Source organism: Clupea harengus, chromosome 14 (genome assembly GCF_900700415.2).
Source record: "Clupea harengus chromosome 14, Ch_v2.0.2, whole genome shotgun sequence".
NCBI lineage: Eukaryota > Metazoa > Chordata > Actinopteri > Clupeiformes > Clupeidae > Clupea > Clupea harengus.
In genome coordinates, this window is record NC_045165.1 from 1,844,041 (window position 1) to 1,861,506 (window position 17,466).

The 17,466-nt window shown below is 45.3% G+C and overlaps 2 protein-coding genes across 2 annotated transcripts in view; both read left to right on the plus strand.

Moving 5' to 3' along the window:
- itsn2b (intersectin 2b) overlaps nt 1-13,669 on the plus strand; it is a 48,381-nt gene extending 34,712 nt beyond the window's left edge. The window contains 17 exon segments of the mRNA XM_031580129.2: nt 1-127; nt 407-449; nt 757-878; nt 1,010-1,106; nt 1,875-2,069; nt 5,329-5,450; nt 5,687-5,793; nt 6,131-6,174; nt 6,177-6,313; nt 6,913-7,011; nt 7,509-7,676; nt 8,438-8,650; nt 10,539-10,660; nt 10,959-11,041; nt 11,307-11,390; nt 11,492-11,665; nt 11,942-13,669. The exon segment at nt 1-127 is cut by the window's left edge and continues 40 nt beyond it. Of these exon segments, the coding sequence (XP_031435989.1) occupies nt 1-127; nt 407-449; nt 757-878; nt 1,010-1,106; nt 1,875-2,069; nt 5,329-5,450; nt 5,687-5,793; nt 6,131-6,174; nt 6,177-6,313; nt 6,913-7,011; nt 7,509-7,676; nt 8,438-8,650; nt 10,539-10,660; nt 10,959-11,041; nt 11,307-11,390; nt 11,492-11,665; nt 11,942-12,099 (2,095 nt within the window). The 3' untranslated portion in view covers nt 12,100-13,669.
- A 446-nt stretch (nt 13,670-14,115) lies between these two features.
- pfn4 (profilin family member 4) lies at nt 14,116-15,893 on the plus strand. Its single transcript, XM_031580134.2, has 4 exons — nt 14,116-14,736; nt 14,914-15,048; nt 15,346-15,451; nt 15,562-15,893. The coding sequence occupies exons 1-4, from the start codon at nt 14,620-14,622 to the stop codon at nt 15,588-15,590; spliced, it is 387 nt and encodes a 128-aa protein (XP_031435994.1). The 5' UTR covers nt 14,116-14,619; the 3' UTR covers nt 15,591-15,893.
- The last annotated feature ends 1,573 nt before the right edge of the window (nt 15,894-17,466 follow it).

Below are 17,466 nucleotides of genomic sequence, written 5' to 3' on the forward strand. Positions count from 1 at the left end.
CGACCTGACGTTCAGCGCGGGCGACACCATCCTGGTGACGGAGCGGGAGGGAGAGTGGTGGAGGGGCTGCATCGGCGACCGCTACGGACTCTTCCCCTTCAACTACGTCAAGCCTAAAGAGGCCGATGTAAACCACCCTGCAAAACACACTTACTGTTCCGCTGTCACAGATCCTTTCATCACGCTAGCTGATTGATTAATAGATGTAGTTTTCATTACGCTAGCTGATTGATTAATAGATGTAGTTTTCTTTACGCTAGCTGATTGATTTATACATGTAGTTTAAATCACAGTAGCTGATTGATTGATACATTTGACACACACAGTTTTATTGATGCTTGTAGACTAATTTTCGTTTCCCTGGTTCACGCGATTCTCAAAATGATTTTTGCCTTCTTTTAACCAGACCTCCAGCATCTCAGGGAAATCAGGAATGTCTAAGAAGCCAGGTACAAATCCATCCAACCCCCTCCAATTCTCTAAGTCTAATCAAACCCCCAATGACGAACAGTCTGTTCTCAAAGCCCACTCACAAAGCCATACAGTACATGCATTAATCACACTCTCCACTCTTCTGCAGTACATGCATTAATCCCACTCTCCACTCTTCTGCAGTACATGCATTAATCACACTCTCCACTCTTCTGCAGTACATGCATTAATCCCACTCTCCACTCTTCTGCAGTACATGCATTAATCACACTCTCCACTCTTCTGTGTCTCACACTCATCCCTCTCCTCCCCCCCCTCACCCAGACATCGCCCAGGTGACCACCGCCTACTCGACGGGCCGGGCGGAGCAGCTGACCCTCGCCCCCGGCCAGCTCATCCTCATCCTCACCAGGACCCCCACCGGCTGGTGGCTGGGAGAGCTACAGGTCAGAGGTCACGACACACACACACACACACACACACACACACACACCCAGGATTGAGCCGTGATTCTTCTGACCCGTGTGGGGGTGTCTCGTGTCTTATTTCCTGGCTGTTTTATTGCCCCCTGTCTCAGGCGAGGGGGAAGAAGAGGCAGAAAGGCTGGTTCCCTGCGTCTCACGTCAAGCTGCTGGGCTCCAACAGTGGCAAGTCCACCCCTGCGCCCACCATAGGTAAGATACTGACCCTAAGCCCCTAAACAGCACCCCTAAACCCCCACACGGTACCCTAAACCCCCACACAGTACCCTTAACAGTACCCCCACACAGTACCCCTAAACCCCCACACGGTACCCTAAACCCCCACACAGTACCCTTAACAGTACCCCCACACAGTACCCCTAAACCCCCACACGGTACCCTAAACCCCCACACGGTACCCTCAGCAGTACCCCCACACAGTACCCTAAACCCCCACACGATACCCTTAACAGGACTCTCAGTAGTACATGCAGTCACCCTACCCAGCAGAACATGCAAGGGAAGTCCAGTGTTTCCTCAAAGTATTTTCCTTCCTGCCTCCTTCTCCCTTTCCCCCCTCTCCCTCTCCTTCTCTCTCTCTCTCTCTCTCTCTCTCTCTCCCTCTCCCTCCCTTTCTCTCTCTCTCTCTCCCTCTCTCTCTCTCTCTCTCCCTCCCTCTCTCTCTCTCTCTCTCTCCCTCTCTCTCTCCCCCTCTCTCTCCCCCTCCCTCTCTCCTTCTCCCTCCCTTTTTCTCTCTCTCTCCCTCTCCCTCTCCCTCTCTCTCTCTCCCTCTCTCTCTCTCTCTCTCTCTCTCTCTTCCCTCCCTTTCTCCCTCCCTTTCTCCCTCTCTCTCCCTCTCTCTCTCCCTTTCTCCCTCCCCCTCTCTCCCTCCCTCTCTCTCTCTCTCTCTCTCTCTCTCTCTCTCTCTCTCTCTCTCTCTCTCTCTCTCTCTCTCTCTCATTGTTCTTCTTTCCTCCTCAGTGTGCCAGGTCATCGCTATGTACGAGTACACGGCCGCCAACAAGGACGAGCTGAGCTTCCCCAAGAGCCAGCTCATCAGCGTGCTGGACAAGAGCGACCCCGATTGGTGGAAAGGCGAGATCAATGGGGTCACGGGTCTGTTCCCTACCAACTATGTGAAGATGACCACTGCAGAGACTGACCCCAGTCAGCAGTGTAAGTAGAGCATACTGATCGCCTCGTCATCACCCAAAGACCCCTGCGCACACACACACACACACACACACACACACACACACACACACACACACACACACACACACAATTCTTATTGTGTTAGGACACCTTAGATAAGTTCGAGCAGGAAACTCACACTCTATCGCTGCCCAAATGTGTTTGTGTGTTCCTTTCTTTAAAAGTAAATATCGCCTATGTATTGACAGCATTGGAGCAGTATTTTTGTGAGGTATTGTGCAAAGTCAAGATTTTTTTTATTTTAATTATTTTTTATAAATGCTCCACGGTACATGGCCTCTGTTAACATCCTGGCATTGATGTATTTCCCATATTGGCCTGAGGGGTATTAGCCCTGCAGTTCAATGTCCAGATGATATGTGTTTGATTTCTGTTTGAGTCATTCGGCCAATGAGTATTGTAGTTATCATTCTGATTATTATCACTTTGCTTTCCATGTGTGTAGAATCAGATAGAGTGCTCAGTGCTCTTCTGTTCTTTTGTCCCTCCATCCTGCCAGTCTGCTCTTCTCCTCCGTAATTCCTTTCTTCTTGCGCTTCTTTTCCCTCTTTTGTTTTCCTGTCCTGCTCTCTGTTTTCCTGTCTCTGTAGGGTGGCATTGAGTCTGCCTCCTCCTCTTCCTCCTCTGTCTTCCTCCTCTTCCTCCTCCTGTCGCTCTCAGTGCCTTTCCTGTTCCGATCTCCCCTGTTTTTGGGCAGAAGGGCCAACATCGCCCCCCAACCCCATCAAAGGCATTTTGCTCAGGGCTTACGCCTCCGCTAACGCTTGCCTTAAAGGTTTTCCAATGCTTTTCCCACTAGCTGTGTGTGCACCTGGCTCCTTCTCAATGCCTTTCCCACTAGCTGTGTGTGTGCAGTGGAGTTGCTCCTGACCTCAACACTTTCAAATGGATCCAACATGGATTCAGTTCTGACATACAGTATACTTATTTGGGAGATGCTTTAAGGTGTTTTAAGTATTTTAATAATAATCCACTTGATTTTTGGAATGGGATTCATTCATTCATTTGGGATGGGATTAATTAATTAATTAATTCATTCATTCATTCATTCATTTGGGATGTGATTCGATCATTCATTCATTCATTCATTTGGGATGTGATTCGCTCATTCATTTATTCATTCATTCACTCATTTGGGATGGGATTCATTCATTAATTTGGGATGTGATTCATTCATTCATTCATTCATTCATTAATTTGGGATGGGATTCGCTCATTCATTCATTCATTCATTCATTCATTCATTTGGGATGGGATTCGCTCATTCATTCATTCATTCAATCATTAATTTGGGATGGGATTCATTTATTCATTCATTCATTTGGGATGGGATTCGCTCATTCATTCATTCATTCAATCATTAATTTGGGATGGGATTCGCTCATTCATTCATTCATTCAATCATTAATTTGGGATGGGATTCATTTATTCATTCATTCATTTATTCTTTTAATAATTCTTTTATAAGCCAGAGGCCTCGTGTCTACTATCAAACCAGAACTTTCTCAGTCAAGAGCGAATAGAACCACAGGTGCAGTCGAGTGTGTGTGTGTAGTGATCGCAGCATGTGGCAGTCAGGTTTGCAGTGGGATGTTTGATCAAATGGTCGGTCTAGCACTTACAGTTTCATTTGCATGAAGGTGACGCTGCCTCTGTGATGTAGTCGAAGAGGATGAGATTTGCATTTGGTTTTTGCAAAGGATTAACACGTTTTGGGACAAACACAAAATCATAATAACCAAAAGAATAATAATTTGACCTGCTAAGCATGCTTGACTCTAAATCAATTAAGTCATTTTAATCAGGTTCAAACATAAAACCTCAGTGACCCTAAAATTTGTCGAACTCTGAAAAAGAAAACAATAATTAATTTTTTCAGTGTCAGTTGTTACCAAAATATTTTAACATGAGGCTTTTTTGGTCAATGTCAATCTGGAACCTATATGTAATGGAAGTACAGCTCATTTAAACCATTTCTTTTCTTGACCTGGTTTGCGTAAAAGCACTTGTGGTGGCGTGTGCAATTCTGATGTATATTTCTGGACCTCTCACTGAAGTGACCTTAGAATGTACCCTAAGATGCTGCTCTTTAACCGAATGCCTTCGTTTTGTACACTCAATGCTCATGTTGTGTGTGTATATATAAATATACAATTTTGTGAACAAATGAACTTTTTTTTCAAAGTTGATGGGAAAACTTTGCAATTGTCTGGATGGTGTGGTGTTGAAAGGTAAAGAAAACACTAAAAGTGAAGTATTTTTGAATCTATATCCATCACCTGATTTTAAATTGTGACCCAAGTAGACATTAAAAGCATTTTGAAAGAAAAAAAACAAACATGTTCAGTGTAATGTCTGTTATCTATTTCACCTTCAAATCCACAAGTTTTCTAGACATGAGATCAGAAAGACGTGCAGCATAGCAGTCATCGGCAGCATTTCATATTAACAGCAGGCAATTATTTAACAGTAGCCGTGCCTGCAGACACCTTGGTGAATCAGCTGTGAAGGGGTGGATTTAAGAGTGTGTTTATGTCCCCAGCCTGTGGTCTCCCAGCACAGTCACCATAGCCCTGTATTTGAGGTAATAACAGATTTCCCTAACGTAGATCCGCTCATAGAGCTAGCGGAGGCCAGAGGAGAGGAGAGGAGAGGAGAGGAGAGGAGAGACAGCTAGCTAGCCAGGCTGGGGGAGATTAGCGGGACAGCAGAATGAGTTCACGCACAGGGGGCAAACTTCTCTTTCTGAGGCTGTGGGGTGAGGAGGAGGATGAGGAGGATGAGCTCGATGAGACACAGGAACTCCAGGACTGTCAGAACGGGGTCCCGGCCTCGCTAGGTAAGACTGGACCTCCACGCGGACCCGTTTCCCAGGGGCCTTTGCTGTGAGCTGTACCAGCCTGTGCAGCGTGTGACTGTGCTTGACCACTGAGAGCTCGCGCTCTCTCTTTCTCTCTCCCTCTCCCTCTCTCTCTCTCTCTCTCTCTCTCTCTCTCTCTCTGTCTCTGTCTCTCTCTTTCCAGTCTCCTCCTTAGGTTAGGGTAATTCATGGCTCTGTTTCTTTAAAGGTTGTGTTGTGACTGTGTGTGTGTGTGTGTGTTACTTTTGTTAAATGTATGAACTGATGCTGCTCTGTGTGTGGGGATAAATATTTGGAATGCACTGACTTATGCCGTGTGTGTGTGTGTGTGTGTGTGTGTGTGTGTGTGTGTGTGTGTAGGGTGTGCGGACCTGACCAGCCTGGACACCCTGAGCCCTCAGGAGAGAAAGAGGCAGGGCTACATTCATGAGCTCATCGAGACTGAGCAGAAATATGTGGACGATCTGCAGCTGGTTCTGGAGGTGTGTGTGTGTGTGGGTTAAGGCCGGGTGTTAAGCGAGCTGTGTGTGTATTGTGCGTGCGTGCGTGTGTGCGTGTGTGTGTGTGTGTGTTGTGTGTGTATGTGTATTGTGTATGTGTGGGTAGGCATTACATTAGGCATTAGTGCATTGCACTGTACACAAGGCCATCGTCTGTCTGCATACTAACTGGATATATTTTATGTTGAATTAAACGTGTGTTTGTTTGGGTTTTGTAGGTCTTCCACAAGCCCATGACTGAGTCTGGTCGTCTGGCGGAGCAGGAGATGGGGATGATCTTCGTCAACTGGAGAGAGCTCATCACATGCAACCACAAGTTTCTCAAGTATGGAGACCCGCCCATATCTACAGCGCTTACTGTGTTAATTAATGTCTACTGGCTCACTGCTGCCCCCTGCAGGCTTACTGTATTAATGTCTACTGGCTCACTGCTGCCCCCTGCAGGCTTACTGTATTAATGTCTACTGGCACACTGCTGCCCCCTGCAGGTTGACACTAATCACAATCCATGTGCATGACGTGCCTGCATGTTTTTGGTTACCTTCATACACGTGTGTGTGTGTGTGTGTGTGTGTGTGTAAAGGTGGAAAATGGGTATATTTATTTATATACATATATCTGAGTGTGTGTGTGTGTTTGTATTTGAACCCTGTGTTTGTCAGGGCCCTGCGCGTGCGGAAGAAGACGGGGGGTGATAACATGCCGGTGCGATGATCGGAGACATCCTGGCGGCGGAGCTGTCCCACATGCAGGCCTACATCCGCTTCTGCAGCTGCCAGCTGAACGGCGCCGCCCTGCTGCAGATCAAGACCGACCAGGAGCCCGACTTCAAGGACTTCCTGAAGGTGAGCTCCCTCCCTCCCTCCCCCGGGCACAGTCACTGGTCTGGCCACTGATGTCTGTCTCCCTGAGCAGAGAGAGACCACAGGGAAATCAATGAACAGAGCAGCACCAGGGTCTGGCAGCTGCTGTTGTCTCATGTCAGCATTGGGCTACTGTTAGGGGCGGCAGTGGTACAGGAGGTAGAGAAGTCGTTTAGTAATCAGAAGGTTGCTAGTTCGATTCCCTGTCGAAGCGTCCTTGAGCAAGACACTGAATCCCTAATTGCTCCTGATGTGCAGTGTGCCATCGGTGTAAATGTAAAAATGTGTATACATCCTTGTAAGTCGCTTTGGATAAAAGCGCCTGCTAAATGACTAAATGTAAATGTAAATGTAGTCTGGACTGGCATGGTAGGGGATCATTTGTTACGTAATTAGATTACTTTCAGAGTGCGGGAAAGTAATATTATGTGTATTTGCATAATGCTATGGTGACTTAGTAGCGTGTTGTTTTAAGAAAGCGGATGGAGAAGAGTTCAGAAGTTAGCCACACAAAACCATCTGGGCTGTTTGATGCACCTCTGAATGAGTTGAACAATCCTAGAAAAACTTTCCGTCTGCAGAAAATCGCCACAGATTATCGATGCAAAGGGATGCCGTTGTCCAGCTTCCTCCTGAAACCCATGCAGAGGATCACCCGCTACCCGCTCCACATCAAAAACGTGAGCGTGCTCCTGGATCTCACCTTTTACCCAAGTACCAGTATTTTAGTGTTTCAGTGTCATTGTGCTTCCTGTAACCTTGGCCAACATTTGAGTCTGTTTGCAGGAATGTGTGTGTTTTGTTCATGCGTGTGTGTGCGCGTGTGTGTGCCTGCAAGTGTGTGTGTGTGCGCGCGTGTGTACCTGTGTGTGTGTGTGTGTGTGTGTGTGTGTGTGTGTGCGCGTGTGCGTGTGTGTGTGCCTGCAAGTGTGTGTGTGCGCGTGTGTGTACCTGTATGTATGTGTGTGTGTGTGGGTGTGCCTGTATGTGTGTGTGTGCCTGCAAGTGTGTGTGTGCGCGTGTGTGTACCTGTATGTATGTATGTATGTATGTATGTGTGTGTGTGTGCCTGTATGTGTGTGTGTGCCTGCAAGTGTGTGTGTGTGTGCGCCTGCAAGTGTGTGTGTGTGTGCCTGTATGTGTGTGTTGCACTAAAGTGTCCATCTGTACGGTTCAGATCCTGGAGAGCACGCCGGACTCTCACCCAGACCAGGGGCCTCTGCGCGAGGCTCTGGAGAAGGCGGAGGAACTGTGCTCACAGGTCAACGAGGGCGTCCGGGAGAAGGAGAACTCGGACCGCCTGGAGTGGATCCAGAACCATGTGCAGAGTGAAGGCATCCTAGAGGTGAGGAACCCTGGAGGAACCGGAGGAACTTAAAGGCCTATGCCACACTTTGGAACCGGAGGAACTTAAAGGCATATGCCACACTTTGGACAGGGGACTCACAGTTACTTCATGTCTGAAGATTTTTGAAAGGAAAGAATTAGATCTTCACTCAAAAGGAAAGAATACAAAAATGAAACTTCTTAAATCATTTTAGTAATTTAAACACCAAATTTGTCATCTTAGTTTAAAGGATGCCGTGTGGAGTATTTAGGGGGATCTATTAGCAGAATATAGTATTCAGAATTAGTGTATAATCACCTGTAACTATGAACTATTGTGTTTTTGTTAGCTTAGAATGAGCCCTTCATATTTGCACAGGGAGTGGTACCGTGTGTGCGTGTGCGTGTGCGTGTGCGTGTGCGTGTGCGTGTGTGTGTGTGTTCATCATGTTGCACTGCCATGTTTCTACAGTAGCCCAGAAAGGACAAACCAAAATACTGGCTCTAGAGATGGCCTTTCGCATTTGTGTTGCATTTAATGGCCACCGTAGGTTCTTGTGCATGCTAGTAAAGGGAGGGGGTATTTAGTTGGCTGCAATTCAACAACCTCACCACTAGATGCCACTTAATCCTTTACACGCTGTACCTTTAATACAGAATTGCTTCATAAACGTACCAAGACATTTGTTCCTAAACCTCATGTATTCATATATATATATATATATATATATAGTCATTTTTCCACCACAATGAATGTGTTTGTTTCCTGTTCATCCGTAGAACCTGGTCTTCAACTCACTGACTAACTGCCTGGGTCCGCGGCGACTGCTGCACAGCGGGAAGCTGTACAAAACCAAGAGCAACAAGGAGCTGTACGCCTTCCTGTTCACCGACTTCCTGCTGCTCACCCACACCGCCAAGCAGTTCTCCTCCTCCGGCGCCGACCGGCTCTTCAGTCCCAAGAGCAACACGCAGTTCAAGATGTACAAGTCGGTGAGGAGGCGCACTGCTTACACATCACACACACACACACACACACACACACCACACACACACACACACACACACACGCAGTTCAAGATGTACAAGTCGGTGAGGAGGCGCACTGCTCAAACACACACATCACACACACATCACACACACACACACACACACACACACACGCAGTTCAAGATGTACAAGTCGGTGAGGAGGCGCACTGCTCACACATCACACACATCACCACAACACACACACAACACACACACACACACACAACCACACACACACACTCAGTTCAAGATGTACAAGTCGGTGAGGAGGCGCACTGCTTACACATCACACACATCACACACACACACACACACACACACACACACACACACACACACACACACACACACACTCAGTTCAAGATGTACAAGTCGGTGAGGAGGCGCACTGCTCTACACAACCTCACACCACACAACACACACACACACACACACACACACACACACACACACACACACACTCAGTTCAAGATGTACAAGTCGGTGAGGAGGCGCACTGCTCACACATCTCACACACACACACACACACACACACACATCACACACACACACACACACACTCAGTTCAAGATGTACAAGTCGGTGAGGAGGCACACTGCTCAAACATCACACTGACTGCTGAACACAAATACAATATTCTCTGTCCTCACTTAAAAGGATATTTCAGTGAAGGCATGAATAAGTTATATTGGGCAAATTTTTTAAATACATTTTGATAATTTATATAGCACCAATAATTGAAATTAATTTCAATTATTATTACTAATTTCAATTATTATTACTAGTCTCTGGTTTGGGTTTGTGTAGGTGACTTTTTGAAGTGGTTTCGTCACACAGTGACGTCGGCACAGTTTTAGTGCTTAGGATAGTACTTCCTGTTGGATAAGTGTACCGTTTAAAAGCTCTTTAGTCACATAAACTGGCCTCTCCTTCCCATGATGCTTTTCTGTGGCGTCGTGACCTTTTGACCTAGGCTGCCATGCGAGGACCTCTCAGTGAGGCGTCCCTAGCGAGGCCAGCGCTAAATGATGCCTGTGTGGCGCCAGTGTGTGTCTGCTCCATTTCCGCCTCATCTTGATTGGCCTGTTCCAGCCTCCTCCACCCGCTACCCCTCATCTTGATTGGCCTGTTCCAGCCTCCTCCACCCGCCTCCCCCCATCTTGATTGGCCTGTTCCAGCCTCCTCCACCCGCCTCCCCCTCATCTTGATTGGCCTGTTCCAGCCTCCTCCACCCGCCTCCCCTCATCTTGATTGGCCTGTTCCAGCCTCCTCCACCCGCCTCCTCCACCCGCCTTCCCTCATGTTCTGTCTCAGACAGCTTGTGTTTCTTGGGGAAACATTCTGCCATGCTGGCTCTGAAGTGACGTGTATCGGACTGTTTGAGCGAGCACCTCAGGGCCGTACCAGTCACTTCTACTGTTATGTAACTCTACTGTGTGATTAAATGGCCCCTAGCCACAGTACCACAGTGGGGTTTTCCATGAGCAGAAGTGAACTCTGATTATTTCATACACTAAGTGCATTAACTACTGTAGGAAGACGTATGCATTGAGGTAGTAGCCCTTACTGAAGCAATGTTGACATGTTCCTCAGTGGCAGTCTTCATGCTGGTGCTTATCCAGATTAGGGTTGTTTTCGTCCCAGAGCGGGCTTCACCCGACCCCTGGGTCTCCAGATTAGGGTGGTATATCCGTCCCAAAGCGGGCTTCATCCGACCCATGGGTCTCCAGATTAGGGTTGTTTTCATCCCAAAGCGGGCTTCATCCGACCCATGAGTCTCCAGATTAGGGTTGTTTTCGTCCCAAAGCGGGCGTCATCCTCTTCATCCTCATGCTCTTTGTTCCTCCCAGCCGGTGTTTCTCAACGAGGTCCTGGTGAAGATGCCCTCTGACCCCTCGAGCGATGAGCCCGTCTTCCACATCTCCCACATAGACCGCGTTTACACCCTCAAGACCGAGAACATCAATGAGAGGTAAGCGAAGAGGAACACACAGGCACACACACACACACACACACACACACACACAGACACACACAGACACACAGACACACACAGACCAAACAGACACACACACACAGACACACACACACAGACACACACACACACACACACACAGACACACACAGACACACACAGACACACACAGACACACACAGACACACACACACACACACCATTGAGCTTAGCCACTCTAAGGTTCTAGCTTTACTGATGTTTCCCCTGTGATGTAAACCCAGCGTCACCTGGCTTTGATGTGCTCCTCTGCTAGAACTGCCTGGGTCCAGAAGATCAAGGCTGCGTCAGAGCAGTTTATCGAGACCGAGAAGAAGAAGAGGGAAAAGGCATACCAAGGTATGGTTCTGGGACTGCTGTGGTTCTGGACCGCTGTGGTTGGGCTCACAATGGTTTTGGAGCCATTGATGTTTTTCAACTCTTTGTTTGATATAAGTATTTTGTCTGCTATCATTGACCAACTGTATTTGATACTCATTCTGGGTATCAATCAATCTGATACTGTCAGTCAATTTGAGACTATCAATTCATTTGAGACGATCAATCTCACACGCACAAGATGGTTCCTGGCCTTCCCCTAACCTGGTGTTCCTTATGCCCCCAGCTCGTTCAGTGAAGGCCAGTGGGATTGGCCGTCTGCTTGTGACCATCCAGGAAGCTACCGAGCTCAAATCCTCCAAGCCCAACGGTAAGACGACGTCTAATCTAAATATCCACTGGCTTTGGGTCAGCCTGTATCTGTGGCTCGTCTGGTCTTCACTGACGCCTTTTAACTGTGTGTGACCACAGGAAAGAGTAACCCTTACTGTGAGGTTACCATGGGAGCACAGGGCTACACCTCCAGAACCCTTAACGACACCGTTAACCCCAAATGGAGCTTCAACTGCCAGTTTCACATCAAGGACGTGTATCAGGATGTCTTGTGCATCACCATCTTTGAAAGGGAGCAGTTTACTCCTGATGGTAAGTGTGTGAATAGATATCTGTTGGTGGAAATACATTTCAGTCACTCCGCACTCTTAAACAGTTTCCTCATTGCGCTGGTCATTTTATAAGACCACTGAAGCAACGAACAGGAAGTACCTAGTCATCTCCCTTGTTTTTCATTGCTGCTGTGATTGAGTGAAACAGATGGCTGAAATACATGCCATAGCTCCCTTTGCCATGAGGTGCTTCAGACTGGTATGTTCATTACAGTAATTGTGTAAATTCCTCGTCTCAATGTGTGTGTTCTCACAGATTTCCTAGGTCGGACCGAGGTTCCCGTGGCAACCATAAAGAAGGAGTTGGAGAACAAGGGCCCGGCGATAAGACGGCTGCTCCTGCACGAGGTGCCCACCGGGGAGGTGTGGGTTCGCCTCGACCTGCAGCTGTTCGATCACAAGGCGCACAAATGAGACACACACACTCACACACTTACACACTCACACACTCACTCACACACACACTCACTCACAACACACACTTACTCACACACTCACACACTCACTCACTCACACACTTACTCACACACACACACTCACTCGCACACTCACTCACTCACTCACACACACACACACACACACACACTCACACTCACATCACTAGTACTACTGAATCCCCCAGATCTTCCACACATTGCCTAGCCTTACAGAGCGAGAGAGAGAGAGAGAGAGAGAGAGAGAGAGAGGCAGGAGGCCCTTAACTACTGCGGAGAACACTACTGGATGGATGGATGGATGGATGCATGGATAGATAGATAGATAGATAGATAGATGGATGGATGAATTCCTGTCTTTCAGCTATGATGCTGAGGGCCTGTGCACTCTGTTGATACAGACATGTGACTGTTACCAAGTGTGGTAAATGGTAGCCATTTTAGTTTAGTTGTTATTATTATTATTATTATGTTTGGCTCCTAAAGTGCTATAAGGTGTCGCCACGGGGATAGTTTACCACTGGATCTGGAAATATCTCAGGATTTCTGCAGCTGTTCCTCCTTCCCTCTCTGTCTGAGTTCTTTGTCTTTATGTGCCTCTCTCCTGTGCCTGTTTGGACTGGAAAGGATGTTTTTGTTTGTAGACAGGAAGCTGATTTAGTTGTAACACTATGTGGCATTGGGGGTTTTAAATGTGTTATTGGCTGCTTGATTGCTGCTTTTTTCTGTGTGTTTGTTTTTGTTTTTTAACTCCATCTGCAACACTCTGTCTTTACACACGCCACATCACCATGCGTTCACTCCCAGAAATAGATTACCCAGCGAATACAGTGGAATGTTCCGGGAGGCTTCAGTGTCACCTTCTCCCATCCCATGATTTTCAGCGGACATGTTTGCCAGACGCTTCTTGTCGGATTTGATTTTACTCTCGGTACATAAGAAGAGGTGATGACCAATTCAAGACTTGTCATCAGTCAGATCACTGGACTCATGTGCTGGGCTGAGTTTTTTATTTATTTTTAATTTATGCGATTTTGACTATCAGCGGGTTTTAAACTGCCCTATCACAATAGGGATCGCCTTTCCAGAGGATAAATGGCTGTGGTTGCTGAATGATGTGGCCCAGATGTGGCCCAGATGTGGCGCGGCCCTCGTCCGGGTCTGTGCCAGAGTCTGATGGTTTGTGAGATTTAAGGTCTAACCGTTCTAGATCTCAATTCAGTGCCTGTGAATGATTGATGAAGTAGAGTGGAATTTTCTTTTTCTGTAGATGACCAAGTCCCTTAAAGAGCGTAAATATTACTGCATGAATATTATTAAACGCAATTCTTTGTGTTTATATTCCTTTGACCCTTAATGCCATGTGCTGTATGTGAGATATTTTATTGTTTTCCTTTTTAAAGGTGGTAAACCTGTCTTGATTGTAGGCCAGCCACTGTGCTGAGATGATGGGTTGGTTGGGCAGCAGTGTCTGCTTGTTGAGGTGAGAGTGCCCGCATCAAGTGGGACACGACTGGGCTTCTAGCAAAAATAAAATTATTATAAACATTTTCCTCATCTCAAACATTTTGTATGCCTCAGATGTAAGCTTATGAGTACGGAAATATAAGAAAAACCTTCACAACTGTTTCTGCTTTTATATGTTATTTATAAAACCACATATAAAGACACAAAATAAAAGATGGAATAGATTCTCTGGTACTCTAGATCTTCTGTTCACTTAACAAAAGGTCATGAGACAATCATTGTTTTTACAGCTTTAAGATTGTACTTGAAAGATATTGTGTCCATGTGATGTTCCAAGTCCTTTGTAAACAGAAGTCCTTTTAGAAAACTTGCATTGATGAATGTGGAACATTTCCAGAAAGAAAATGCGGTTAATCAGAAAAGAAGAAAGACATTTTGTAATAATGGGATAATTTTAAAGCAAACCTCCTTTAATTTGTAAAAAAAAAAAAACGTTTTATATTCTGGTCAAACGGGGATCAATGGCCTAGGCCCTAGGGTACAACATATGGAGAAAAGGTGAACTCCCAATGAAATAGACTACGGACAGCCGTATTGGGTTTTTTTTATGGCTTCAGGAAAGCAGACCCTTCGGCACATCGTTTCATTTGCGCTGGCATTGCTATAGGAAATTAATTGGGTGTTAGTCAAATTTTAAATGTAGGCTACGAGAAACTCGTTCCATGTCATCAGATGACCTGGAGAGTTCAGAAGCTGTCTTACCAATAAAATATTTCTATCAAATCAGCTACCCAAGACAATACTCTATGTAACGGTGTGGAGAAAACGTTCCATACCAATAAGGCTTTCCAATGATATGCTAGTTTAAGAGAGAGTCTGTTTGATAACTACAAGTTGTCATGGAGGAAAGATTCCCAACCGTTTCTCAGGTTCTTGCGTTCCTCAAGATGACATCATCGTCCTCCCAGTTGACCGTTGCTAAGGACGCCACGCGCTGGCTCTTCAGTAAATATACCGGGATGAAAACGCCACCATGAGTCAGTTTCATAGTCTCATCTATGACTGCCTGATTGACACAAGACACGTAGAACATGCGGCAATATTACTACCAAAAAAGACAATCCCTGTGGCGGCATCCACACACTTTAAGGTAAGTTTGACCGTTCATCTTACAAAACATACATCAACACGTTATGCTAGTGAAAAGGCCAAGGTCATGTGAAAAACAATTAGCGATATCAATGTTATTGTTGGTCCTGGTCTGTCATAGCCTTTCACCGGATAGCTGTCTTAATATATTGTTGTTGTTTTTTTCTTCATTCTTTAGTTGTCGTCACAACAGGTACAAATGTTTGCGGACGCTTTCAAACAGTTGACGTATACGAGAGAGAATGGATTCTACTTTCAAGAGAGGTTATTCTCTTGTGTCCGGTCTGACAAGAATTCTATTTACTCCAAATGTGTACGTCTTTCTAGTTTTACTCCCACAATAGCCCTTCCTCACATGTGGTGATAAACGGAGTAAATTCGTGCTGAAATCAGCATATCGACTAGTGCAACCATGACCTCTTCACTGTCGTCATTTTCCTAAATTCGTTGCATACCACACAGCTAATTGTGAGTGCATCCTGTTGAGATAAGCCGAAACCTGGTGCTAGTTTTAAACTGCAGTTTTATATAGCTCTAGTCTAACCTAGGTTTCTCTGACTGAGTTGGTGAAGTATTGATGGGTTGTCGTTGCTTTTTTTCTTTACCTCAGGGAGGGCATGGCTTGCTGCTGGTAAAGACAGCTCTGTTCATCATTGTAGTTACATACAACGAAAACATGTACCCCAGTGTGTGTGTGGAAGCAGTGGAGAAACTGGGTATGTGGAATCACTGCTGGAAAATTCTGTACTTTAACCTCATTATTCTTTCATAATTCAACACACTCCCAACACTAAATATGTTTTATATTGAAATGAATTTCTTGCAGCAGAGTATTTGCGAGACAAGGGGAAATGAAGATGGCATTGAAGTTCTCACTCGTCCAACATGACTGTCCATTTTAATCTTCTAATGTGGGAGGGATCAACCAAAGTATAGTTTCAAATAATTAACATGGTTTCTTACTGTGGGCATATTGTAGTACAGAAGTTCTGAATAAAACAGATTTTATTTTATTAGGACAGATTAGGTGTGATTATTTGTTTATTTTAAGCAAAAAATGACTCACTAACTTTCACATATGGTAAAAGAAATGCAATAATTCATATGAGACCATCTTGACCTCCAACTTTCCAGTATAGGCTTATAAAATATGTCTGTTGAATATGCCATGCACCTTGTAATATATGTGTGTGTGTGTGTGTGTGTGTGTGTAATTGTGTGAATTCTGACCTCATGTCTAAGACTGGACATACAAACAGCAGATCACAACATTGCAGTGCATTTATTGAAAGGACATTTCAATAGTCAGATTTTTAATTTTACCTATGTACATTTGAAAGCAAACAGTGACATAATGTCAGCCAAAACTAAGGCAACGAGATCTTTCACAGAAAGAATACCAGTACCACTGACACAGAACATACAGACAGACTTTAAAGTGGTGACAGTTAATTGTACACAAACATACAGAAATAAAATAAGGAGATGAGTTGTTAACACAGTAATGCTTGTCATGTCAGAATCTGACACTGATACTGTATGAACATATGGGCTTCAGTTCCATGAGAAGGGCCTGTCCCTCTACAGGGAACACACTGCAGTAAAAAGATGAAACTACTGATGGGTGAAGTACCCTAGCAACCCAGCAGTCTAGGTTAACTCACAGTGGTATGGTATGTAGTGGTACAACAAATTAAGAATTAATAAAAATAACAACTAATAACGACTTCCTCTCCTTGTGTTCAGCATATCCCTCACAAACAGTGTCATGGTTACAAACTGCATTTCATGTTTCATTCACCAAATTCAGGTGAATCTGATTCCTCATTTCCTCACTAAAATACACAACACGGATCTTAGAGTCTCTCGACAGACAGCTGCCATGGCAACACTGGGTAGTCAACGGCAGGGTTTTCTGAGTCACACTCAGCCCAAAGTTTCACTTCACTACATCCTGCTCTTGACATGATCAGTGATACACCGTGACTAAAGAGCGTCCGGCAGGGGTCGGCGGAAGCCACTGGCTACTCACATTAACTGTGTTTGGGCATCAGTCACAGTAAGACACACACACTCTGTCTGCCTGTGTTGTTGGTACACATTCCTCTCTAGTCCCAACACATAATATTTACTATTAACACACACCGCATCGGAAAACACACACCACAATCCCCTGACTGCACACAGCTTGTCCGGCTACTTTTGAAACCCATTCAGCGATACATAATAACAACTTACAATATTCATGCTGGATTTTTTTTTTTTTTTAAATAATTCAAAACCTTTTCTTAGATATATTTTGTGTAAGCATTTTCTTAATTTACCCTTTTAAATGACGGCCACCTCACACATTACACATTAGAATCTTTTATCTATCTGAAAATTAGCAATGACTTTAATGTAAATGTTACAAAGTCTGCTCTTTTTTAGGTCATCGCAGAGTGGCTCAATAAAGTTCCAAATAAAAAAGATGGAGTTGTGTGAATGTCAGCGACACGCCCTGAGTTTCCCTTGCATTGTCTGCTGTTAACGTTTAACCACAGTCAGTAAAGTATGCACTGAACAAACAAAACATGTACGCATTCCATAACCGTCAGGCTGTGTAATCAGTTGGCAATCAGTAACCAGTCATCAGTAAATATGTGCTTTAAAACTCTGAGTTCAGTAGAATATGATTAGGAAAAAAAAGAAACACCAGCTATCAGAGGAATGCTACTATACATTGGCAAAA

What these genes read in the sequence shown, in the direction of transcription:
- pfn4 (XM_031580134.2), top strand. Translation starts at nt 14,620, where the DNA reads ATGAGTCAGTTTCATAGTCTCATCTATGACTGCCTGATTGACACAAGA. An exon ending in ATTCTATTTACTCCAAATGT is followed by an intron (nt 15,049 to 15,345) that starts GTACGTCTTTCT and finishes TCTTTACCTCAG; the next exon opens with GGAGGGCATGGCTTGCTGCT. An exon ending in GGAAGCAGTGGAGAAACTGG is followed by an intron (nt 15,452 to 15,561) that starts GTATGTGGAATC and finishes AATTTCTTGCAG; the next exon opens with CAGAGTATTTGCGAGACAAG.